This window comes from Myxine glutinosa, chromosome 7 (assembly GCF_964187855.1).
Source record: "Myxine glutinosa chromosome 7, kmMyxGlut1.1, whole genome shotgun sequence".
In the NCBI taxonomy this organism is placed as follows: domain Eukaryota; kingdom Metazoa; phylum Chordata; class Myxini; order Myxiniformes; family Myxinidae; genus Myxine; species Myxine glutinosa.
Window position 1 is genome coordinate 16,479,337 of NC_136267.1, and position 27,571 is coordinate 16,506,907.

Below are 27,571 nucleotides of genomic sequence, written 5' to 3' on the forward strand. Positions count from 1 at the left end.
TCCATGTGCTTCTGTTTTGCCCTTGGGGCCCAACTCGTCGCTCCAGGGAACAAAGAGTGTTACTAGCCACGGATGAACGTTCGGCTGGGTGAGGCATTCCTCTTCCAACTCCGAACCTTGAAGAGACTGGGCACGGGAGAGGAGGGGCAGCTAAAGTTCGGGTTGGAGTGGGGGTTCGACACCCGCAGTTGAGGGTCCGACAGACTCCGTTAGCCTCAGCCTCTTTTCGTCTCGGCTCGAGTTCTGGGAGTGAGGAGTGATGATTGGAATTGAATGTTAAAACATAATGTACCGGGTGGCCTGAAAGTTGCTTTACCCGTGCTAAATTTCTCGCACTTCCCTTCTCCTCCGCCCTCCCTTACCATGGTATGCGGCAACACTAACTCGCTGATGCGGGAGTCAGTAGGAAGTTAGACGGCATTGCGGACACATCGTTACAGTGTCGAAGAGCGGTTGGTTGTTTGCACACCGACGATACAATTTCTCACCTGCAGATAGCTTTTGCAGAACACTTTGCAAAAAAAAAAACTCCTCCACCAAAGCTTCTCTAACATGGCCACCACATAGTCCAGATCTAACGACTCCACACCACTCAATGTGGGACTTCATCAAGGAGAAAGTGTCGACAAACCGGTATAGATGAATTGAAAAATTGCACGCTGCAATCGTGGCCTCTTTCACAAGGGTGGCTCCACAAGTGCTGGGATAAGATGTCTAAGAGGACTTGGCGATGAATTTGGTGCTGCAAGGAGAATGATGGAGAACGTAAATATACAATGACCGATTGATTATTTTAAGTACAGCACAATAAAAGCTGTATAATAGTTTTTGTTTGTTTGTTTGTTTTTTTTGTATACTGAATCGAGGCTCGTGAAAGAGCTAACATTTACTTCACAAACAAATCGACCAGACAAACAAAATACACAAAAAGAGGGAGCGGAAGACAAGATGGGGAGAGATGGGGAAGCACACAAACACAACATCCGAGAGCAGGGAGATGTGTGGAAGGGAGAGGGCCCGGGGGGAGGAGGCATGGGAAGGGGGGGGGGGGGGGGAGGGAGAAGTATAAAGCACAGGGACACCAAGGACTTCCAGGACAGAAGTTGGTATTTCAAAAAGGGGAATTGGGGTGAAATTAGCGGGGGTAGAAAAGATCAAGGTTTTGGATGGGGGAAGATAAGAGATGGTGGTGAACAGCTGTTTTAAAGACTTGGAGGGTGGAGTGGGATTGAAGAGAGTGAGGGAGTTTGTTCCAGAGGCGGGAGAAAAGAGGAATGAAGGAGTGAAGGTGAGCAGAGAGTCTTGATTTTGGCAGTTTAACCAAAAGAGGGTTGCAGGCAGATCTTGTGCGACCTGTAGGAATATTTGCGGGACAGAGCCCAGAGAGAGCTGGGGGGGGCAAGGCCAGAGAGGAGTCGGTAGAAGACGGAAAGACCACCAACCTGCCTGCGGTGAGTGAGTGAGAGGCCCTTGGAGTTAGCTTCATCGCGGGAGATTCCAATGATTCTGAATGCTTTGGTTTCAACAGCGCGAAGGCGAGCTAGGTGTGAGGCAGGAGCACCAGCCCAGAGGGGAGAGCAGTATTCCATTGAGAGTCTTTATAAAGAGACTCGCATGTTCGTAAAAATGGGGGTTTTCTGTGAGAACAAGACTGTTGCTTCATCACAGGTAGCTAGCGAACTCACCTATAAAACATCCCTGGTCTATTCTTCATCGCCGTTGGAAATATAATTTCGGGAGGGCTGCCTTCTCTTCTTTCTTATGCAGCACAAGGCTGCGGGTGGCATCATCTACTGGGGGTGCAACGGTTTGCTGGTCTGTGAGCAAGACATTTCAAAAAGTTGTGGACGGATTCGGACGAAACTTGGTGGACAGGTTGGGTGTCTGACGAGGAAAAAATGTATTTGATTTTGATGAAGATCCGAATACGAGAATTTTTTTATATTCTTATGTGATTCTTCAGCATTGAGAGATGGGGCCAAAAGGGATATATCACATGATATTTCAAAAAGTTGTGGACGGAATCGGACGAAACTAGGTGGATGTGTTTGTTAGGTGAGAAGAACAAGCTGATTCGATTTTGGTTGACGTCCGGATCCAGATCAAGCCAATCGGTGGGATATAAAACGTGAACTGTTCAGCCTGGCGGAGGCATGCGCTATACCGAGTGCTGTTCTCGTTTGTAATTTGTTCAGGGCGCCGGCAATATCTCTCCTGCACTTCATGTGAGGGACATCGTGGGATCTTTAATGTCCATCAACGAATGCTGGAATACAGGCCCTCAGGGTGTTTAACGTCCATCCGAGGGACGTCGCATGCATCGATTCCTCACCCTGCCTGCGAAACCTCAGGGTGACAGTTTATAGCTGGGTCAGAATTCAAATCTAGGAAACACCTCTCAGAGGCCTCTCGTATATCCTCCTGCCAGCAGAGAGCTGCCGATGAAAACTAGAGCTTCCAGGGAAGCAGAACTCAACTGAACTGACTACCTTGTGTGGTAAGAGTGTCACACACCAAGTTTGATCAAAATCCATAAATATTTGTGGACGTTAAAGTCTTAACGTCGTTTCGGAGCTGAAAACAATAAGGCGGCCTATAGCGGCCATTTTGTGACGGATCGGGTTGGAATGCAATAGCAACCTATCTTGTGTGGTAAGGGTTAAACATTCTAAGTTTGATCAAAATCTGTTAATATTTGTGGACGCTAGAGTGTTAACGTCGTTTTCATGACCAAAAACAAAATGGTCGCCTAAGTCCGCCATTTTTCAACGGATCGGGCTGAAATGTAATACCAACCTGGTCCTTGGGGTAAGGATGGTGCATGTCAAGTTTGATCAGAATTGGTTGATATTTGTGGACGCTGGAGTGTTAATGTCGAAAAGTTAACGGACGACAGACGACGACGACGGACGCCGGAGGGTTCAGTATGTGATTGACTCAACTGGACTACCGTCCAGTTGAGTCAATAAAACGTCAACAACCCCTGCTCAGCTTGATCAATGATCTGGAGTGATTGCAATAAATTGGAGAAATGTACAACCAGCCTATTTGGGTATTGAATGAGATCAAGCCTCTTAAACTCCTGACTTTGGTGATTGGTCACTTTGATTGCTCAAATGAAAGTCTCTCACAGCATTGATTGTGCGGCGTAATAGGGAGGGTTGGTGGCAAGACATTTGAGTACTGGAGTAATGTACAACTAATAAACCCGCAGAGATAAATTCTTGGTAATTGGGAAAAGATATCTGTAAGGAAGCTGCACATCCAACCAATGGACTTGTTGTGTGATCCTAAGACCAGGTGCCACAGGAAGCCAACTCTTTTGGCGAAATCCTCCGACATGAGCCTTTAACCCTCCGACATGAGCCTTTAACCCTCCGACATGAGCCTTTAACCCTCCGACATGAGCCTTTAACCCTCCGACATGAGCCTTTAACCCTCCGACATGAGCCTTTAACCCTCCATGAGCCTTTAACCCTCCGACATGAGCCTTTAACCCTCCATGAGCCTTTAACCCTCCGACATGAGCCTTTAACCCTCCGACATGAGCCTTTAACCCTCCGACATGAGCCTTTAACCCTCCGACATGAGCCTTTAACCCTCCGACATGAGCCTTTAACCCTCCGACATGAGCCTTTAACCCTCCGACATGAGCCTTTAACCCTCCGACATGAGCCTTTAACCCTCCGACATGAGCCTTTAACCCTCCGACATGAGCCTTTAACCCTCCGACATGAGCCTTTAACCCTCCATGAGCCTTTAACCCTCCGACATGAGCCTTTAACCCTCCGACATGAGCCTTTAACCCTCCGACATGAGCCTTTAACACTCCGACATGAGCCTTTAACCCTCCGACATGAGCCTTTAACCCTCCGACATGAGCCTTTAACCCTCCGACATGAGCCTTTAACCCTCCGACATGAGCCTTTAACCCTCCGACATGAGCCTTTAACCCTCCGACATGAGCCTTTAACACTCCGACATGAGCCTTTAACCCTCCGACATGAGCCTTTAACCCTCCGACATGAGCCTTTAACCCTCCGACATGAGCCTTTAACCCTCCGACATGAGCCTTTAACCCTCCGACATGAGCCTTTAACCCTCCGACATGAGCCTTTAACCCTCCGACATGAGCCTTTAACCCTCCGACATGAGCCTTTAACCCTCCGACATGAGCCTTTAACCCTCTGACATGAGCCTTTAACCCTCCGACATGAGCCTTTGTCCATGCGACAACCGTTTGGCACGCCACACCTTCTCTTTACTTTGATATTAAATTGGGATTGTGTTGATATTTAATTATCTGAAGGTGAAACCATCGTTTTGATCAAATTCGTTAAAATGAATTGTCGATTTATTCGTGTGACCCCTCAACAGATCAACTTGTAATAAACTTGGGTCCAGGATTGTGGAATGTTAGCATTGTAATTAGTTGCATGATTCGGTGTATTGAGGAGTTAAGGCCACAGAGAATGAATGTAAATGATTGATTTGAAGACCGCGACATGGGTGCTCACTACCAACCACTCCCTCACGCCTCTTCCTTCTGCCTTTCTGAATCAATTATATGTTTTTTACCAAGAAGAGAAAAAGGACTGTTGGTCTTTTGTGCATCTTTATTACCTGCAGTAACCGAATTGTGAACGGTGCAAGCAGTGAGAGACGGTACAAGACCGACGGTATCCCAGGGCCACTCGGAGTGTCTTCAGCACAACGTGCCGATACCTCCCAACCGCTCTCCTCGGCCGGTAAGAGAACAAAGAGGGTACGGAGCAGGGTGCTCGTGGAGACAATGTAATAGCAAACCCATTCTTATGTTGGGAACTGCTCAGTGCAGAATAAGTTTGCAAGATTCCTTCACTAGCGATGAACATCCATTTTGGGACTAGTCAGTGTGGCAGATTTGACTTCTGGTGACCGCGTGTTGAACCCGGATTCGGTTACCAGTTTGACCTGCTGGTTGCTTCATTCCTGGGGCACACTGATGTGCCGCTGATGCGCTGTCCCCGCACGTTTGGTGACAAAGTTTGCGTTTGACCATGGCAGGGGTCGAATTACTCTGCAGGGAGGGCACAGCAATGTTTGCCTTTGATGACTTAAATTTTTTTGGGGCACCAAGGCATTTTCTTTTGGGTTTGGGGGGCACCAAGGCAATCTAGAATTATTCTTGTGGGCACGAAGGCAAAGTGTGTCGGTAACTTAAACGGGCAGGGAAATGTTACTGACAGAACAAGTAAATCAACTTAAACTTTTTAATAATGTATTTTTAGAATATAAACAGTTTCAGAAAACTCAACTCAACTCAGAACTGCATTGTCATCATGGCCATGTAACAAAGTTTAACCTTTGTTTGACAGAACAAGTAAATCAACTTAATCTTTTTAATAATGTATTTTTAGAATTTGAATCTCAATAACAGTTTCAGATTTGATTTCTCTCAAAACTCAACTCAACTCAGTCAGAACTGCATTGTCATCATGTCCATGTAACAAAGTTGAACTTTTGTTTGACAGAGTTGAACTTTTTTCATCATCATCATCAGACATCATCTTTACTCAATACTGACTCAGTCTTGAGTCAGGTATACATGATTACAATTCAATCACCCTTGGGGGAGAGGGGTGTAGTATCAGGCCTACGTCCAAATGCGCTCGTAGAATGCCACCTGGCAACGCTACGTGTAGGATCAAAGTCGTCGGGGTCGGGCCCTTCTGTGCTGATGCGCAGAAGGTGTTCCTGCATACCCAACCCCAGTTTTAGCCTCCAATCCCCAAGAATACGCTTCACTGCTGAGAACGGCCTCTCTACATGTGATGTGGCCACTGGGCACACAAGGCAGATCTGCACCAGATGAAGTATATGAGGGTATTTGTGGCCCTTTCCTGTCAGAATGGTCTTCCATAGACCTAGGAAATTGGACTCCTCTCCATGATTTCTGCTGATGTCAAGCTTCAAGGACAGCCATTCTCTTTGTATTTGACTTGGATCACAACCATTTCTTTCAATGATTTGCTGAAAGTGATTGCTAAGGTAAGTGACTTTGGCATTGCCATAGGCAGCAAGGGTGTCCTTGCCCTTTGGCATGTTGCTGGGGTCAAACACCTCAAATGCAATCAGGACCTCATTCTCATGGAACTCGTTAAATCTCTTGTCCAAACAATCAATCACTTTGTCAACTACAGTTTTCATTGATGATGCTGGATGACGTATGGGATGACGAATGGTCGTAGGCGGGGCCAATATAAATTATGGGATGCCCTTGAACCTCGTTTCCCATACCCAAGGACGAAAGTAGGACTGCAACATTCTGTATTCAGTAAGGGAACGGGAAACGAGGTAGCCTAGACAATGTATATGCTTACTACGCTAATGTTCCGACGTGCACTGAGAAAACGAAAGCCGACGAAGTCAGTTTGTTGTTTTCATCATTACTTTATTCATACTTTGGTCTCTATTATAAATATAAAAAATAACCACCTTTAGAGGCCATTTTTCCCCGCAAAGCGGTGGTTGGCCTTTTTCGGGAACCGTGGTTGTTGTTGTTTTTCGGTCCCCTATTTGAAGCAATGTTTTACGGCCGGATGCCCTTCCTGACGCCAACCCTTTTTGCCGCCTTTAACGACAAACAGGGAATTACCAGTGAACTGGTACTCAATTAGCCGACCTCGGAAGGATGGACAGGCTGAGTCAACCCCCCTGGCGTTAATTCAGCGATCGACCGGGATTCGAACCCAGGATCCTTGGTATCCTAAGCCGGCACCCTAGCCGCTAGCCCAACACCAGGGTCTCTATTATTATTATGCTTTATTGACAAAAAGGGCACAGCAGCAACTGAGGAAAAAGGGCACTGCAACTCTCTGCCGTAGTGATCATGAAAAGTTCGGGGCAGCACGGCAAATAGCTTGGGCACGCCGGCTTTTGCCGTCGATGCCGTCGATAATTTCGACCCCTGCCATCGTACTGGCACACAGTGGCCTCCTGGATTATAGGCGGATTTCACTCGAGCCCTCTATGAAAGCTTGGAGGGAATGCAACCTCCTTGTTTTTTGGAAATTTATTTTTCCCCAACAATACTGATTCATTTGTATATAATATTCAGGAAGTTTTTATTTTATTTTAATATTCCTTATTTGAAGTTGATTTAATACCAGAAGTAATCACAGTCTGAATGTTCAGGTCGGTAGACATGGAACAAAAACTGACCAATTAGCTAGCTTTGAATTCAAACTTGTCAGTAACAAGTTCGCGTGTTGATCTGAAGATTTAAAAGAAACTTTTACGGCAAGTATTTGCTTTCTGATTTTGGAGCAAGTGACTGGTTATAAAGCTCAACAGCTTACATACATGTATCAATAACAGGTCCACGGGTCCTGAAGCTCACCTGGATCAGGAGCAACGGTCAATGACATCATAAAAGATGGAAATTTTGTTCAGCGCAGAATCTGGTCATGTGATTGGTTGAATGGAAGCCCTCTCGATGCTGATTACAGTGATACATGTGCACAGGTTATGTTTTTACAGATTACAGCTAAGTCATGTTTTTGGCTGACGGCATGGCTGTGCTGCTGATGTAACGCCCCCTGTAGGTTAGGGCAGGAAGTTTTTAGGCTGATTTCAACCTGATGATGGGTGCAGATTTTGACGCGGTCAATCCACCTTCGTCAGGCATCAGATATTAAGCTTGTGGCCAAGTTTCATCAACATCGCGTGTTTGGTTTAAGCGCCCAGGTGAGCTAATAATAAGTATGAATTTGCAATTGTGCATTTATCATCAAGTACCGGCACAAGCACACAGTGAGGAAATCTGAACATGAAAAAAGTCCGTTTGTTTGAATGTGTTACTACTGCAACTACAACTACTACTACCACCTTCTTCTTCTTCTTCATCCGTCTGTCACCCGAACCCCCCCCCTCCCGCCCAATTATTCTCACCTTGGGCTGTCGGCCGAGTAAACGTTTTGGTCCCAGTCTGTCACAAACCCGCTAGCTAGGCCTGATGCTCATCAAAAGGTGATTCAATCAGGAATTTGTAATTTGTTAAGATGCTGGAGATGTCTCGCCTGCTCTTCATTGAGTGACACCGTGGGATCTTTAACGCCCACTACCTAATACTAGCAGGCGGGGGCGCCCGGTTTAACGTCCATCTGAGGGACAATACACGCATTGATGTCTGTCCTGCCATCAAATCTCCAGCATGGCAGTTTATAGCTGTCCGAGATGCGAACCCAGGCTATGCAGCTCAGAGGCGGGTGTGTGTGTACCTCCTACCTCGAGGCTATCCTTCCAGCCCCTATTGTGTTATCTTTGGTTGGCTGTGAAATGGCTTACAATGGCTTACAATGGCTGTGAAAAAACCCCATGAGGTGCTTTTTATTTATAACTAAAACCCAATGTTTTGAGAGTTGATGCCTTATGTAGGGATCGCTGATTACAGTGATTTTACTTTGTGTAATCCTTATGACCCTTTTTTCAGGGGCACGGGAAGAGTTCCTTCCTGGTTGGCACCATCCATACAATGCATTGGTTCCACCCAGTGGGGATATTAGGCCAGAAGATGATGTGCTGTACCAGTGGAGGCTGCGACGCCAAACAGAGATGGCAAACAAGGACCTGCAGAACCGGCTGGCTCGCCTGCCTACAGCATCGGGCCGATTGCAGCATTCGGACACGCCATTGTCAAACAGGCTTGTATATGTAAGGAATTTCTAGGCTAAGTATGAATACTTTAGCTTTCAGTTATACAAGTAAAACGACTTCACTGGTCAAGATGAATGCAGTTTGAGGACGTTTCTTCCACTCTCTAATAAATGCATTTTGTGTGTACCTTAGGCGCTCCCTCAGACACCCACAGTTAGTCAGTTTGTTGGACATTATCCGAGAACTCTGTCTACTACAGAATCCTTTCCCAGCATGACGTCTCACCTCCACCTCACCTACGACCTGGTGCCCTGCCCTGCCCTCCAGTTGGGACTCGGTCACGTGGAGCAGCGTGCTGTTGGTGGTAGCGATGGAAGGTTGGCAGGTGATGCTGGAAGTTGTGATCGGTTAGTTACTGAGAAGAGTAAAGGACGATCATTCAACAGTGATGAAGTATCGGGGAGACTGAGGGAATGCATCAGTGAGAAGAACAAGAAGTTGATGAATAGTAAAATTGTGAAGGAGTTTGAACAGAGTAAAGGTGTTGCCAATCGCAGAGATGTCCTTGGTGGTCTTCCAGGAAATGGACCGCCGAATCGGACGAGACGGCGGAACATGGATTCAGGAAACAAATTAACAAACGAGCAAAGAGACAATGAGGTTAAAGAGAACATTGGGGATCGGTGGAGGAGGTCAGAGGAATGGCACAAAAATAGCCTGAGAGACAAAAGGACAGGAGAAGCACAACCGACGAGAGACGGAGAGAGACAGCGGGAGCGAACGATCAACACCAAAACCCAAGGATGCACCAAGATGGCGCCACGCGTTAGATCACCGATCCATGTGACACTGGGGGAGGTGAGCTGAGGGCGGATAGATAATGGTTGTTTTGATGATCATGGGAATACGAATTAGGTTTATTTATTTAATTTATTTCAAATTTAGGATCCCAAACATTTTGCTGACTTGTTGTTTAGCTGGAAAAGCCAGATTATTTATTTATTTTCTCATAATGAGCAGCTGGTTGGGTAATTTTGGGTGTTGCTTTTCCTCGTGCGGTTGGTGAGAGATATCAGTTGTTGCCTTTTTGGCACTAAATGTTTGGCTGTAGTTGAGGTGATTGTTCTTGATAGGTGACCGTGCTGTTTGCAAGTCCTTGTGCAGATTAGTGTTGTCACATTTGGAAGTGCTGATCGGATATTTTATAAACATAGATATTGGATCAAAGATGGCCAAAGTAAATTGGCAAAAAAAGCATAACGTGGCCTCTGATCTACAGTGTGAAATTTACATATCTTTTTATTTTTTTAGGCCAAGGCGTAATTTTTCCATTTTCACACCCATAGGACACTGGGAACAGTAGGGCTAAAAACACCATTTCAGCAATACCTGTAGCAGATGTGATTAGGTATTATTATTGCTGTATTTAATCACCTTCTTGAAAAAGAAAATCAGAGCGGGCAGCACGGTTCCTGTTAATGTGGTAAAGGGGAGTGAAGGTTACCGTGACCTGTTCACACCTCAAGTGAAACGTGCTATGTCAGGCCAAGTACCAGTGAGAATATGAGATTGGTGTTGCTATCGGCCATGGCATCCTCTCTATCTAAAATTATCGAGACGATGATCAACATTTCATGCTATAAACCTGTTTTGTCCTCGATCACAACCGCGACTGCATGGACTCTATCAATCAATCAATCAATCAAAAATGGTTTATTAAAAGCATGTCTGGCAGCCAACGGCGGAATTACACATGCATACATATGAATTTACAATCAAAGATTGCTTACAAGTTTAAAAAATATGAATCCAAAGTTTTGGTTCTGATTATTACTACAAAATTAACCTAAAGGTCCACACGCTCACCTCTGAACTTTCTAGCCTGGATTTGAACCCCGACACAGCGAAAACGATCATCCTGGTGCTTCGCAGGCAGGTGATTCATCAATGTGTGTGCCTCCTTCGGAAGGATGTTAAATGGGCGTCCCTTCCGCTGGCATTAATCAGTGGATGTGAAAGATCCCATGGTGTCCTTCGCGAAGAAGAGGCGAGTTATTGCCAGCACCATGAACAAATTTCAAATTCCTGCTCTAACCTACAGGGTTCACTGCATTAGCAGCCGGGAGGATGCAACTTGCCATGGCGTGCTGCATACTATATATATATATATACTGTCACGTGAAAAGTAAGTACACCCCATGTAAAGTTTTGACTTTTTCAACATATTTCTACATACAGCTATTTGATCTTCATTTCAACAATATTGATAGATAAAGGTGATATAACATAACAAATATCATGAAACATTTACATTGTGTAGTCCATTGTATAATTTAAATAAACATAAATGCAAATTTCGCTTGTGGAAAAAGCAAGTACACCCCTACATTTATCACTACTTCAAATACCTAAAATTAGAATCAGGTGCACCAGCTCAGGTGCAAATGATTAGAACATCGTTGGAGAGGATCTTGGAGGAAGCTGTCTTATTGAAATCTCAGACATTCAGTTTGGTTTGCTCTTTGTTGTTGAAGTGTGCGGCATCACCATGCCAAGATGAAAAGAGCTCTCTGAGGCCTTCAGAAAGAAGGTTATAGATGCCTACACGTCTGGGAAGGGATTTAAAAAGACCTCCAAACAATTTGAAATCAATCATTCGACTGTCCGGAAAATCATCTACAAGTGGAGAAGATTCCAAACAACTGCCAACTTGTTCAGGCCAGGCCACCCCAGCAAGTTCAGCCCGAGAGCAGACCGCAAGATGCTGAAAGAAGTCTCCAAGAACCCCAGAATGTAATTACGGGACCTACAGGTAGCTCTTGCCACTGTTGATGTCAAAGTGCACGAGTCTACCATTAGAAAGAGGCTGCACAAATTTGATCTACATGGGAGGTGTGTCAGGAGTAAACCATTGCTGTCCAGAAAGAACATCAGGGCAAGACTAAAGTTTGCCAATGAACACCTAGGCAAAGACGAGCACTTCTGGAACAATGTGCTCTGGAGAGATGAGTCAAAGTTAGAGCTATTTGGCCACAGTACCAGAAGACATGTTTGGCAAACACCATAGACAGCATTTGACCACAAGAACCTGATACCAACTGTAAAGCATGGTGGTGGAATATTATGGTTTGGGGCAGCTTTGCTGCATCAGGGCCTGGGCAGCTTACCATCATAGAATCCACTATGAATTCTTCATTGTACCAGAGGGTGCTTGAGGATAATGTGAGGCCATCTGTCAGAGAGTTGAAGCTCAACCGAAGGTGGACCTTGCAACATGACAATGACCCTAAACATACCAGTAAATCCACCAAGGAATGGCTGAAAAGAAAGAAATGGAGGGTTCTGGAATGGCCAAGTCAAAGCCCGGATCTAAATCCCATCGAGATGTTGTGGGGGGATTTGAAACGAGCTGTGCATGCAAGAAACCCCTCAAACATCGCACAAGTGAAAGAATTCTGCATGGAGGAGTGGGCAAAAATTTCTCCGTCGATGTCAGAGACTGGTAGACAGTTATAAGAAACGCCTACTTGAGGTTGTTTCTGCCAAAGGGGGCAATACCACCTGTTAGAGCCAAGGGTGTACTTACTTTTTCCACATGTGAAATTTGCATTTATGTTTATTTAAATTATACAATGGACGACAAAATGTAAATGTTTCATGATATTTGTTATATTATATCACCTTTATCTATCAGTATTGTTGAAATGAAGATCAAATAGCTGTATGTTGAAATATGTTGAAAAAGTCAAAACTTTACATGGGGTGTACTTACTTTTTCACGTGACTGTATATATATATATATATGTATATAAAATTTCAAAACACACCTGGTCACAAGTGTGCCTCACTGACCGGGTCCTCAGTCGATTGAGGTCTTCAGCATCATCCCGGTTCGGTCCTTCAACCTCGATATGGTCGGCTAAGGTGGGCCAGCAGGGTGTATATATATATTTACAGAGGTCTAAAGCTTGTGTAAGAGCCTGTACATCTAATCACATGCAGGACAAAGACATTTGTGGACTATGAACAAACACATAGGGTGTGATGGATTTGAAAACGGCGTTCTGTGCTGGGGCCTCAGATGGGAACACTAACAATTAAATGTTTGTGTAAACAATTGAATGTAAACACCCAATGTGTGCAGGTCATCATGGACAGACTGTTTACATCCTCACCAATTGCAGAGAATTCTACTTTATTCCAGGTACAGTTGCAACATTTCCTTCACCACACCTGATGACACTCTTCGGGTGATCTTTTAGTGGTACTTTCTTGGGAAGGAAAGACGAAGTGCATGGAACGTTATATTGATATTGTGTACTCTCCGGAAAGAGACAACATTAGCCTTGATTCTGGAGGATGGATGAAATCCTGTCACCATCCCATACTGTTTCCTGTATGTTGGTCACTCAACCACCAAGCAAAGAAAAAGGGTTCAGTCACACACAGCTGACTGGTGTCACAAATGAGCAAGCACCTGAAATTCCCTCTGTTTTTAAGGGTCACGTCAGAGTCGGCAAGAGCTATCAGAGACTGTCTGTGCCTTTGTAAATTCTGCCTCTTAAAGTTTCCTTCTTCACACTTTCTTTGGTCATTTGTTTTCAGAGTCTTGGCAAGAAACACCATTTTCAAACCACCCAAATATTGACCCGATATGTTTTATTACCTTTGCCACCAAAGGTGGATGAAGGTTATGTTTTCACCCGTCTGTCTGTCTTTGTTTGTTTTTTTGTGAACACGATATCTCAAAATGTTGTGGACGGATTCAGACGAAATTCGGCAGAGAGGTAGTGTATGTGACTAGGACGAAATGATTAGATTTTGGTGAGGATCCGCATCCGGATCCGGCTACTAGAATTTTAAAGTGATTTTTCACCATTGGGAGATAGGACCAAAAACGATACATAGCAGGAGATCTCAAAAAGTTGGTAGAGAGGTTGTGGGTGTGATGAGGACGATTCAAATCGATTTTGGGGAAGATCTGAATATGGATTCGGATATGAGAATTATTTTATTTTTTTAAGTGATTCTTCACCATTGAATGATAGGGCTAAAAATTACATTTAGCAGCATATCTTCAAAAGTTATTGACGTATTTGGACGACACCTGGTGGACAAGTTGTGTGTGTGACAAGGAAGAATCGATTCAATTTTGGTGAAGATCCAGATCCAGCTAGTAGAATTTTTAAAAGCGATTCTTCACCATTGGGAGATGGGGCCAAAAACGATACATAGCAGGATATCTCAAAAAGTCGTGGACGGATGATTTTGATTAAATGTGATTCTGTATTGTGATTTTTCTGGTCTACTCTGGGATACAAAACGTAAACTTTTCACCTGGCAGAAGTATGCGCTCTACTGAGTGCCGTTCTAGTTTATTAATTAATTTATTTTAACTCTTTTTCATGCTGTCAGCTTCTTTTGTGTCACAGGAACAACCAGTTGTAAATGAAGAAGTGGTATCCAGCACGGAAACTATGGAAGGAACATCGTTCTCTATCCCATCGGCATTCGCTTTTATAGAGCTGGCCGAAGGTGAGGAAAGGCTCGCGTCTCGGCTCGAACCTGCTTCTCCGCTTGCCCCTTTGTGTTGGCTCGGGCCTGTGTCTCAGCCCATCCCCATGTCTCGGCCCACCTTGATGTCTATTTTGTATAGGTTAATTTTTGGTTTATGCCATACATTGTTTAACTGCAGGCACTGGTTATGATTTGCTCTCATATCACCAAGCTATCCTGAAGTAAAATTCATGATTTGTCTTGTTATACCTCAGCGAATACTTAGTATAGAGAGTAAAATAGGGGCAGGACTCGAATTCCCAACACATTGTTAGTAAATTAAGAAGCCTTTATGTATCAGGCTAAGTGAACTACATATGAGAAAGAGAAGGTATGAACAAGAAGGTAATACATAAAAGAACATGAGAAAGAGAAGGTTTTAAAGGGTTTAGAACACATTTTGAAATATCAGGAGATTTTCAAGGCCTGGTGCAAAGCAAAAGGCTAAGTGTAGTAACACATAGGGGCAATACCCCTGGTGCTCACCTGGTAGAATAAACCGTATAATGCACTGACTAAAGGTATTTTAAACTAATTTCAATGGCTACTACAAGACGGAGAAGCATGCAGAATTATACTAACATAATCGTAAGACTTTAAACAAACAAAAAAATACCTATTTTGTGGGGCAACTCCCTCTCCCACCCCGTATACCTCCTCGGACCCCAATTTTTCTAATGCTTTGAACAAACATTGGTACATCGTGGGTGATGAAGGTTGTGGTGAAGTTTCATCGACATTGTGTGTGTAGGTTAGGACAAAAAAGCAAATACCTATTTTGGGGTTCACCCCCTCCTAATACACCGCCTTAGACCCCGAATTTTTTTAAATGCCAGGAACAAACTTTGGTACATCACAGGTGATGAAGGTTGTGGTCAAGTTTCATCGAAATAGTTTGTGTAGCTTCAAAGGAAAAAGCAAATTCCTGTTTTGGGGGTTCAAACCTGGATCCAATTTGACCCCTGGTATACCCCCTTAGACCCCGATTTTTTTTTTATGTCATGAACAAACTTTAGTCACAACATAACAAATATAATTTGTGCCAAATTTGGTCTCAATCATCAGCGGTTTCAGAGAAGAAGTTTCAAGTGTTTACGGACAGACTGACGGATGGACGGACTGACAGACGACGTGCCATCGCATAAGCTCCCCTGAACTTCATCCCAGGTGAGCTAAAAAGCATCTTCTACATATACACTGGGCTGAACAAGTCGAGAAGGCAAAATCATTTGTACTTCCAAAGATAGATGTCTGCGGCTTAAGCCTTCGCTTGACAATCAAAAATTCCTGCCATTCCTAAGGCCTTGTACACCATATCTTAACGTAGTATTCAAATTACGATAAAACCTCAACTCAGCCACGTGGCAGATTCTATATCATGATTTATGGTGGATTGTTGTTTTATTTTCTAAATGAGTATCTAAGCAGCACCAAGGAGACTTGGTACAAAAAAAGATTCATCAGTTGGCAAGTCCTTTGAGAGACAGTTGAAGATCTGGTCAGACCACAGTTGAAGTTGAAAGACCAGGAGACTCTGCTAATTGGGTTTTGCAAAAGCCCAGTGGGATATGTTTTATGCAGTGCTGAGGTTAGTGGAGGAGCTGGAACACAGAATGGATCAAGTTGATACAGAATGTAGAAAGAGAGAGGGGACACACCAACAACAGGGTAGAGGGACAAACTATAGAGAGACTTGGGCAAAGTAGATGGTGTTCATAGACTACTTACCCTGCGCAGTTAACTTGGTACGAGCCAACTCATGTGTTTTCGAATGTTTTTTTTTCTTTGGTCCAATATGGCTGCCAGACCACGTGAGCGATGACATCGTAACTTTATATTCTCTAATATAATTGTTGCATAGATCACGCTCAATACATTTCAAACTGATCAGACTAAGCGTTGTCCCTGACAAATTATGACGTCATAATTACAGCACCATGTCATCATTAAGAACACCTATTCCCCATGTGGAGTTCTTTGCAATGAGCCATGTTTCAATTTTTGTCCCCCGTCGCACAGCGGAGCGAAAGGGGGACTATGATTTTCCCCTCCGTGCGTGCGGGCGTGCGTGTGGGCGTGCGGGCGTGCGTAAGCGAAGGACCGCATTCGAATTTGGTGTGTGGGTGCAACCCACGTCAAAATCCAAGATGGCCGCCGCCATGTATGTCTGATGCCATTTATGTCTGAACCGTGTGAGATGAATATCTTGAAAAATAAGCGAAGTACCAACTTGTAATCTGGTGTGTGGGTGTATCTCGGCATAAGGACGAACGCTATTGAAAATTGGGTCTCCACGTCAAAATCCAAGATGGCCGCCACCATATATATGTCTGAACCTTGTGAGCGAAATATCGCAAAAAATAAGCGAAGTACCAACTTCTAATCTGGCGTGTGGGTGTGTCTATTGGGTCGCCACGTCAAAATCCAAGATGGCCGCCGCCATGTATGTCTGAACCTTGTGAGCGAAATATCGCAAAAAATAAGCGAAGTACCAACTTCTAATCTGGTGTGTGGGTGTATCTCGGCACAAGGAAGGAGGCTGTTTAAAATTGGGTCGCCATGTCAAAATCCAAGATGGCCGCCGCCATGTATGTCTGAACCTTGTGAGATGAATATCTTGAAAAATAAGCGAAGTACCAACTTCTAATTTGGTGTGTAGGTGTATCTCGGCATAAGGAAGAACGCTATTGAAAATTGGGTCGCCACGTCAAAATCCAAGATGGCCGCCACCATATATATGTCTGAACTTTGTGAGTGAAATATCTTGAAAAATAAGCAAAGTACCAACTTCTAATCTGGTGTTTGGGTGTATCTAGGCACAAGGAAGAAGGCTATTTAAAATTGGGTCGCCACGTCAAAATCCAAGATGGCCGCCGCCATGTATGTCTGAACCTTGTGAGCGGAATATCTTGAAAAATAAGCGAAGTACCAACTTCTAATCTGGTGTTTGGGTGTATCTAGGCACAAGGAAGAACGCTATTGAAAATTGGGTTGCTACGTCAAAATCCAAGATGGCCGCCTCCATGTATGTCTGAACCTTGTGAGCGAAATATCATATCATAGCATGTTTTCTGCGTCTTCCACTTTGTCAACTCACATCACTTCACCGACGGGGGACCTAGGCGTAACGCTTGTTTTTTATGGAGCGGTTTTGGAGATATAGAGGTGCAACATTTTTCAGTTTTTCCTAGATGGCACCTGTTCCACGTTATAATTATCATTAAAATGTTCTACAGGAGGAAGCGTTCCTATGGTGACAATTTCGTGTCAATCGGACCAAGAATTGCATCAAAAAAAATTCATACTGATTGAATCAAGCGTTGTACTTGTTGAATTATGACATAATGAAGGCACCGATGACATCATCATCATCATCATCAATATATCCTATTCCCCATGGGGAGTACTTGGCAATGAGCCATGTTGAAATTTTTTTCCATTAAGTGGTTTGGGAGATATAGAGGTGTAAAGTTTTTCCAAGATGGCGTCCGTACCACGTGACGTATGACATCATAATTATGAATAAAAGATTGTACAGGCAGAGGCAATCCTATGGTAAAATTTCGTGTCAATCGGACCAACGGTTGCCGAGAAAATGAATTTTAAAAATGCAGACATGTACGCCACATGTACGCAACCAAATGCCTAATCCTGCTTTTCACTTCGCGAGCGCAGGGTGATAATGTTTCAGAAGCCAGAGGAGACTCGACATGATTTGATAATGTACATGGAGAGGAATGCGAGCAAGGGGGGCGGGAGGGGGGGGACAATAGGGAGGAGGAGAGGATGAATGAGTAGAGCTGATCAGTGAGTGGATTATGGCAGACTGTGTGCGCCCTGCAGAAACCTGAGGGGGACAGAGCACTGAAAGGGCAGAGTGTGCAAGACCAGACAGGAGGCGCTGGAAGACAGGGTGACCACCGACCTGTCTGTGACGAGAAAGTGATGAGCCCATCAACTCGGCCTCCTCATGGGAGATTCCAAAGATTCTGAATGCCTTGGTTTCAACATCACGTGCAAGGTGTGAGGCAGGGGTGCCAGTCCAGAGGGCAGAGCAGTATTTCCATCAACCTGAAGATTAAGGCCTTGCAGATAGATAAAAGTTGAGATGTGCCAAGGAAGGACATTGCACGATGGACAATGCCCATGACTGGCTTTGAAGACCAACTTAGATTATATGGTTTGCCCAAGAATTGTGAGGCCCAAAAGGTTGAGTGACTGATCTTCTTCTTCAACAGGATTGTTAAGGAAGTAGAATTTTCTCATTAGAACTGTTTTTTAATTACCGGTTCAAATTGTCATCACTGCTTGTCCAAAAACCTGTTGATTTACCCAATGTAGACAAATGTAATCCATGTCCATGTGCACCGATATCTCCCAATGTTCTCGATCCAGACGTATCGAATACAGGCACGAGACTTTCCATGAGCCTTATTCGCCGCATAAAAATCACTCCATCTTTTTGGAAATGCCAACAAAGAGTCGCACTTGCCATCCTTGCCCATTGTCTATGCATGTGGACGTGTTCCTCAGATTCCGACGGCTCGGAGTTTCCCGAGGACAACCTTCTGTGTCTGCTACGGAAACAGCGGGCGAGTGTACTGCACAAGATGAGGTGTGTCCGGGTGCTGCAGCTGCCGGCGAGTGTGTAAAGAGCAAACTTTGTCGGGTTGAGCGTTTGTCATGTCGGGAAAATGGGAACAATTAGAGCTTCCAGCCTTCCACTTAGGTTTGGAGATCAACACCAGGTCTTTTTAACATAGTGGTCCCATGCAAGATTTAAACGTTCAGGATATGACGCTTTGTTACCTGCGCCACCAATAGTCCAGTCAATCTACGCCATTTTTGGGTCGAACCCACCACAAATTGCAATAGTAATGAAACATGCATTTTTCAATGTCAAATTTAGTGGAGAATGACATACTAAAAGTCAAGGAGAATCGGAGCATTGGAACATTTCCAATTTTTGCAATCTTTAAGAGAAGGTTTTAAGCGAAAATCTGCATAAATTTTTCAGACCAAAAACTGTTTCCGTGCTAAATCCTTATGAGATCCTGCAATTTTATGTCCCTGAGGCCTGCAATGTAATGGCTTTATGTGAACAAGTTCATATCGTACTATATATACAAAAAAATCGTTAAATAATATTGAAAATAATATTGAAAAAAATATATATATATTGAAAAAAAAAAAAAGTGTTTTATTTAATAATTGAATGAACTGCGATTCAAGCACCAACCTAAGAGCTTATTCTTCTTCTGGATCACTTTCTGGTTCTGACAAGGTCACATTAGAACAGTGAAGTCCTTTGCATTCACTGCATGCGTAAGAGCATTCCAGGCTGTACTTGCGACAGCTGCATCGTAGGGTGCTGCAGTCTGTTTTGCAGCCACAGTGGATGGCATCTAGAAGGTAATCTGGAGCAGGCTTCATCTCGGTCATCACGGGAACCATTCTCTCGTCACGGATAGCCCATCCCCAACCATTGGCATCCATGGCAACTCCTTGCCACTGCTGAACCTGAACATACACCCGTAGGCAATGTTGCTTTGCAGATGCTGATGTAGGGGGCAGGGTACGAGGCTCAACTCTGACAGTGCTTGTTGAAACCTTCTGGTGGAAGCGTTGAAGCCTCAGCATGTCCAGTGTTTCCCCGGGCTGGGCATTATACAAGCAAACCAGGGCATTCTCTCCAGCTGTCATGACATCCTCTTTTGACGCTCCAGGAGTGTTGAAGTTTGCCAAAAGCTCGGAGAAATACGCACTGGAGTTCAGCTTCTTCAAGGCTGTTGATTTGCCAATCGAGTAAATTCTTGACGTGGTATCACAACCCAGGAGTCCATGTGCAACAAGAAGCTTGTCACAAACATTGCGTCCAAGTGTCTTTTGCACTTGCTCGATATTCCAACATCTTGCTTGCCTCCTTGACGTCAGCTTAGGCTCAGGTCGGAAGAACAGGTTGTGAGATGTGGGCCCTGCACGACTGCAAAGGAGAACAAGAAGATCGGTGTCGTCGCCAACTATCACGGTGTCCTTGGTGTTTGCACATGCAATGGCTGTCTCCACTATGAGAACATCTGCATCTGCCCTGGCATGATGAACAGCGTTGTGCCGCCGTTGAAGGTCATCACTCAGTAGATTGATGAAACGTTGTTTATTTGTTTGGTTGGCAAGGAAGTCATCTTTCTTCATAGTACATACCATGTCCGTTGTGAAGTTGACAAGGGGACTGCTGTGAGATCGAACGCGCCTGCTGTGCGCTACATCTTTGGTGGAGGGTGCGCTCACATATCCATCGAACACTATGACAGCGTTACCATACCTGTCTCCAACATATCGCACGTAGTGACTGGCGATTCCTCCATATGTCTCGCCAGAATTCCAAGGAATTCTGTGTAGCAATGCCCCACCATCCAGAACATATTGCACATTCTGTGGCAGCACTGTGTTGCGAACGTCAAGGGGGAGTTGTTTCCAAATGGCTTCGGCTAGCGCTGGCTTGTCGGCCTCAAGCAGGATATCAGTGGTCTTAAACAGTGCTGGTGGGAAACTGCTTAGTTCGTACTTGAAGACATCTTTGAGGTCATCACAGCGTGATCCTGCCGTACTCAGACGTTGGAACAACAGTTGTGGATCTATCAGAACGGATTGTCTGCCAGTTTTCAATGATGAACGTGTGTCAAGAGTCACAACCTGATCTTTCTTCTTGAACGTGTGATCAAGAACCTTTTTGTCAAGCATTCCATCTAAGATCTTCCTGCCGACTGACGCTGCTTGGTCAGCATTGACCGAATCTCCAGCTGTGATGCCAGTGTCAATGCTTTGCAGAGTTGGATCGTTTCCAAAGGGATCCTTCGATGACAGGTAGCGAATAAGTTTGTGCGTGTCATCTGTGTCCCGTCCTTGTCGAGCTGCGCTTTGTTCTTTGTGCTGGTCACTGGTCCCATACTGCACTGATGTGTACTCTTGCAAAGCCATGTTGACCTCTGCACATATGGGGGTGGACAGCAGCCACGTGATCCTTTGCGGCTCGCTCATTCCACGACCCCTTGTTAGTCCCCCTGTGGTTTTCACACTTCTCATGAGCACTTGCTCGATCACAAGATCTGTGGACAAGCCGGCCCAGTACCGATCTGAACGCCGCACTACGTGAAATCCATTCTGGAACTGATGGTGGACCTCCGGATGCTGAATAGACAGTTGTGCCAGTCGCTGCAGGTAGATGTACACAGATGTTGTGTATGGCAGGGATTATCTGGTTGAGGCTTCTGATTGGTTCTCAGCTGGATTGCACTATAGGCTATTCCGAATCTTTTGATACCACACTTTTTGAGATTGGTTATATAAAAGCGACCGTATCCAAGGTCCAAAGTCGTTGCTATGGAGATCATTGTTCGTGTAATTAAATTTTATTCACCTAATTAGGCTTTGTTCACCTAATTAGACTAGAGTAAAATCTAATTTGATATAAGAATATGATAGACCATTATATTAGCTTTCAAAATTCATTGATATGTATATTTTCGAAAAAATTCAATTTTATTGGGATAAAGCTACCTTAAATGTCAATTATCTCAATATATATACCTTTACATGTCAAATGTATTGTAAAACCAGGGCATAAGGCCTGTCTTACACTCTTAAACACTTACATTTCTGACATCTTTTGAGAATGTGAACGAAATAACAAATTAAGTGCATTATTTTGTGCCATTTTTATTAGCTTATTTTCGTGCATAACTGTCAAAAAGTGGTTGCTCGAAATGAATGTGTTCCAATGCCTCGTTATTCCTTGACTTTTACTATGTTATTACATGGGTCAAAAGAAGCAAAAATGCCAAGTTTCATTACTATTGCAATTTGTGGTGGGTATATTCGTAAAATGACCGGCCTACAAAGGTGGATGGAGATTATGTTTTCACCCCTGTCTGTTTGTTCGTTTGTTTGTGAACAAGATATCTCAAAAACTTGTGGACGGATTCGGACGAAACTTGGTGGATCGATTGTGTGTGTGACGAGGAAGGATCGATTCAATTTTGATGAAGATCTGAATATTGATTCTGATATGATAATTATTTAAGTTATTCTTCACCATTGAGAGATAGGGCCAAAAATGATACATAGCAGGATATCTCAAAAAGTTATGAATGGATTTGGACGAAACTTGGTGGATCGATTGTGTGTGTGACAAGGAAGAATCGATTCAATTTTTGTGAAGATCTGAATATTGATTCTGATATGATAATTATTTAATTGTTGAAGTGATTCTTCACCATTGAAAGATCGGGCCAAAAATGATACATAGCAGGATATCTCAAAAAGTTATGAATGTATTTGGACGAAACTTGGTGGATCGATTGTGTGTGTGACAAGGAAGAATCGATTCAATTTTGGTGAAGATCTGAATATTGATTCTGATATGATAATTATTTAATTGTTGAAGTGATTCTTCACCATTGAAAGATCGGGCCAAAAATGATACATAGCAGGATATCTCAAAAAGTTATGGATGGATTTGGAGGAAACATGTTGGACAGGTTGTGTGTGTGACAAGGAAGAATCGATTCAATTTTGGTGAATATCCGGATCCAGCTAGTATAATTTTTTTAAGTGATTCTTCACCATCGAGTGGTATGGCCAACCAGGTGGAGGTACGCTCTCTACTGAGTGCCGTTATAGTCTCTTCTTCGTCTTTTTCTGTTTCAACAGTCGCAATTATTGCCGCATTATTTTGGGGTTGGCCAGGGGAGGTGTTTGGCCTTTCATGAACTGGCTGGACAGGCCTTGATGACATAATTAGAGGAGTAATTTGTAACTTGCTCAGGGTACCAGCTCCAGCTTGCCTTGTCTGCGGAAAGGACACTGGGATCTTCAACGTCATCCCAACTAATGTGGGCTGCCCAGTTTACAGTTTAATGTCCAACCGAGGGACGGCACACGTTTTGATGAATCACCCTGCCTGTGAAACACCAGGATGACAGTTTATACCTGGGCCAAAATTAGGCTGGACAGCTTAGAGGCAGGTGTGCGTACCTCTGGGCCATGGTGCCAGCCCACGATGATTTATCTCTCAAAGGGTCAAACCGCAGCCATCGCATTGTTTCCAGTATCCTTATTTACGTTGTTCTTCATCTTCATACCCATGATTTTCATAAGTAACAAATGATGAACAATGTACACCCGTATAATGAACTCTCTGAAGGATAATTGTGACAAACTCCTTCATACCAAGTTGTGCTAATCGTACAACCCTCGCTTATTCTTTCAGGCGTATAAACAAAAGGCTTTTGGATATGCAGGAAGTGAGAAACTTGGATGCAAATCCCGTACCTTAACTGCGTCCAACTGCGATCTGTTGAATGCGCCTCGACATGCTACCTCGTGTTCATTTTGTGGTTGCAAAATGAAGCACCACCACTTCGTGCCCATGCAAATGTCGCCACGTCATCGTTGCTGTTTTGCTGTCAGTTCAGACAAGAAAATCTTAAACATGGATACCTGTAATGCTTTCGTGTCTTCGGATTGAATGTCTTGCAATAAATGTTTTTTTTAACATATAATTTTGTGTTGAGCATCTTTGTCATTTCATCTTGGATTAGTTTGGGCCCATTTATCAGAAATAATCCTTGCGTTGGCCTCTTCGTGTTCCCATTTCGACCTTTGGCTCCTGATGTAGGGGGAATCCATGTTAAAATGCCATATCCCATATTGTCCAGTTACGTACAGTCACGTGAAAAAGTAAGTACACCCCATGTAAAGTTTTGACTTTTTCAACATATTTCAACATACAGCTATTTGATCTTCATTTCAACAATATTGATAGATAAAGGTGATATAATATAACAAATATCATGAAACATTTACATTTTGTAGTCCATTGTATAATTTAAATAAACATATAAATGCAAATTTCGCATGTGGAAAAAGTAAGTACACCCCGACATTTATCACGACTTCAAATACCTAAAATTAGAATCAGGTGCACCAGGTCAGGTGCAAATGATTAGAACATCGTCAGAGAGGATCTTGGAGGAACCTGTCTTATTTAAACCTCAGACATTTAGTTTGGTTTGCTCTTTGTTGTTGAAGTGTGTGGCGTCACCATGCCTGGATCAAAAGAGCTCTCTGAGGCCTTCAGAAAGAAGGTTATAGATGCCTACGAGTCTGGGAAGGGATTTAAAAAGATCTCCAAACAATTTGAAATCAATCATCCGACTGTCCGGAAGATCATCTACAAGTGGAGAAGATTCCAAACAACTGCCAACTTGTTCAGGCCAGGCCGCCCCAGCAAGTTCAGCCCGAGAGCAGACCGCATGATGCTGAAAGAAGTCTCCAAGAACCCCAGAATGTAATCACGGGACCTACAGGTAACTTTTGCCACTGTTGATGTCAAAGTGCACGAGTCTACCATTAGAAAGAGGCTGCACAAATTTGATCTACATGGGAGGTGTGCCAGGAGGAAACCTTTGCTGTCCAGAAAGAACATCAGGGCAAGACTAAAGTTTGCCAATGAACACCTCGGCAAAGACCAGCACTTCTGGAACAATGTGCTCTGGACAGATGAGTCAAAGGTAGAGCTATTTGTCCACAGTACCAGAAGACATGTTTGGCGAAAACCAAAGACAGCATTTGACCACAAGAACCTGATACCAACTGTAAAGCATGGTGGTGTAAATATTATGGTTTGGGGCAGCTTTGCTGCATCAGGGCCTGGGCAGCTCACCATCAGAGAATCCACTATGAATTCTTCATTGTACCAGAGGGTGCTTAAAGATAATGTGAGGCCATCTGTCGGAGTGTTGAAGCTCAACCGAAGGTGGACATTGCAACATGACAATGACCCTAAACATACCAGTAAATCCACCAAGGAATGGCTGAAAAGAAAGAAATGGAGGGTTCTGGAATGGCCAAGTCAAAGCCCGGATCTAAATCCCATCGAGATGTTGTGGGGGGATTTGAAACGAGCTGTGCATGCAAGAAACCCCTCAAACATCGCACAGCTGAAATAATTCTGCATGGAGGAGTGGGCAAAAATTTCTCCCAGTCGATGTCAGAGACTGGTAGACAGTTATAAGAAACGCCTACTTGAGGTTGTTTCTGCCAAAGGGGGCAACACCACCTATTAGAGCCAAGGGTGCACTTACTTTTTCCACATGCGAAATTTGCATTTGTGTTTATTTAAATTATACAATGGACTACAACATGTAAATATTTCATGATATTTGTTATATTATATCACCTTTATCTATCAATATTGTTGAAATGAAGATCAAATAGCTGTATGTTGAAATATGTTGAAAAAGTCAAAACTTTACATGGGGTGTACTTACTTTTTCACGTGACTGTATGTGTCCTTTGTCCTGCATGTGATAGTAGAAGCATGTTGTGATGTTTCACTCTTTCATTCCCCTTTTCTCCCACCTCTGGAACAAACTCCCTTCAATCCCACTCCTCCTTCCAGGTCTTTAAAACAGCTGTTCACCACCATCTCTTATCTTCCTCCATCCAAAACGTTGATCTTTTCTGCCCCTGCTAATTCTCCCCAGATACACTTTTTTGAAATTCCAACTTATTTCCTGGAAGTCCTAGCAGTGTCCATGTGTTTTATACTTCTCCCCCCCACCCCCTTCCCACGCCTCCTCCCCACAAGCCCTCTCCCTCCCACAGATCTCCCGATGTCCCTGCTCTCAAATGTTGTGTTTGTGTCCTTCCTCCTCTCTCCCCATCTTGTCTCCCGCTCCCTTTATTTCGTCTTATGTATCCTCTCTTTCACGAGCCTCGATCTTGTGTACAAAAAAAGAAAGAAAGAAGAACATTTTTAGAAAAACCTAATCCCCAAGAGCTTATCTCCTTAATTCTGGTTTTGCTGTTTGGGGTTCTCATTTGAGCACATGGTGACCTTGCATTGTTCATTCATCGATTGTCAACTTTCTATCCTTTAATTAATTTATTAGTGAGATTTCCACATGGATGTGTCACTGTGTTGGTCACAACCGCGTTTGTCCATATCAGAGTGAATAAAACCATCATTATAAGATGCAGGTGCACATCCCGCAGGTATGCCGTTCGGGTTCGGTTTTGGAACCGTGTTGAGTCGTGGGTAGCCCCTGCATGGTTCATGACCACAGAGAACTAATACCCTTTGGACCAGAACACCTCATATTGCAAACCAGATGCGAGATTTTTTGAAAAAAAAAGTTTTTAATTTCTAATTTTTTTTATTTAATTTTTTAATAAATTTTAATGAATAATTTTTTTTTAAATAACTTCAAATTTAATAAATTTTCTAATAATTTTAATAAAAAACAAATTTAATTTCTCGTACCTTCAAAGATTTTGTAAAAAAAAAAAAATGCAGGACATTCCAGGTAAAAATGCCAATAAAATGTCACCTGGAAGAGTGCCCATCCAATATCAAGTCCCCACTGCACTCTCCTGCTCAATCAAAGCTGAAAGGGATTATTGAACACCAAAATGGGCAAGAAATTCCCACCCAAACTCAATCCTTAGGAAATCCTACCCATGTCGACAAAATTGTTCATGAAGCTCAGATTGGAGGCCATCTATTTAATACATATGCACGCAATGTCTAAATGCAGGTGTGATGCAATATCCTTATGAGAAGAGAAAAAAGGAAACATTCGAATAATTTTAAACAAATTAAAGGTAGTCGGCATGGATTTACCAAGGGGAGATGATGTTGAACAAACTTGGGTGGATGCAGGTAGCTAACTCGATTGGAAACTGCCTTGGTGATAGGAAGCTAAGATTACCTGTGAGTGCGAGGATGTAAGTGGTGGGGTACCTTAGGGGTCAATCGGTAGTGGGACTATTATTATTATTATTAAAGAGTTGGCTTTTCACCCCTCAGCCCAATGGGCTAAGGGGTATTGTCGTCAGGGGCGGCGTCCGGGCGCCCGTCAACTTTTGGTTTCCGTCAATTTCGAGCAGAACGGCTTGTCCGATTAAATCCATGTTTGCAGTGGGTGTTGGGGTTGAGTGGAGGAAGGTTCATGGGCGCGAAATGGGTTAATGGGCGAAAATTTCATTAGTTGCAGCTCCTACTCGGTATACAACTTCGCTTCAAATAACAAATGATCATCAATGCTTCCTTTCACCATGCATGGGCTGAGGGGTTCCGCCCGCATTGCGGTTTATTTATTATATTTGCAGTTGACACAAAGCCTGGAGGTCAGGTAGACAGCAGAGAGCGTGTTGATGAGATTCATGAAAGTCGAGATACTTTAATCGTTTCATGGATTAGCAGATCAGATGTAATTTAACCTAAACACGTGTAAGGTGGGTGGGGGAGGTGGGAGAGGTGAGGGGAGGTGGGAGGCTTGGAGGTGGATGGGGCAGGTGGGAGAGGTGAGGGGTG

At 43.7% G+C, this 27,571-nt stretch overlaps 1 protein-coding gene across 5 annotated transcripts in view; it reads left to right on the top strand.

Moving 5' to 3' along the window:
- Positions 1 to 23,753, top strand: part of PROSER3 (proline and serine rich 3) — a 31,286-nt gene extending 7,533 nt beyond the window's left edge. For 3 of the 5 annotated variants that reach the window (XM_068121847.2, XM_068121848.2, XM_068121849.2), the window contains exons 7-13: positions 4,630 to 4,748; positions 8,474 to 8,694; positions 8,830 to 9,495; positions 12,782 to 12,841; positions 14,070 to 14,172; positions 18,727 to 18,808; positions 23,462 to 23,753. In XM_068121847.2, the coding sequence (XP_067977948.2) occupies positions 4,630 to 4,748; positions 8,474 to 8,694; positions 8,830 to 9,495; positions 12,782 to 12,841; positions 14,070 to 14,172; positions 18,727 to 18,808; positions 23,462 to 23,528 (1,318 nt within the window). In that variant the 3' untranslated portion in view covers positions 23,529 to 23,753. Of the gene's footprint in view, positions 1 to 4,629; positions 4,749 to 8,473; positions 8,695 to 8,829; positions 9,496 to 12,781; positions 12,842 to 14,052; positions 14,173 to 18,726; positions 18,809 to 23,461 lie in introns of all 5 variants that reach the window. The other 2 variants (XR_013624018.1, XR_013624019.1) reach the window with 1 other exon arrangement.
- Positions 23,754 to 27,571: the final 3,818 nt, after the last annotated feature.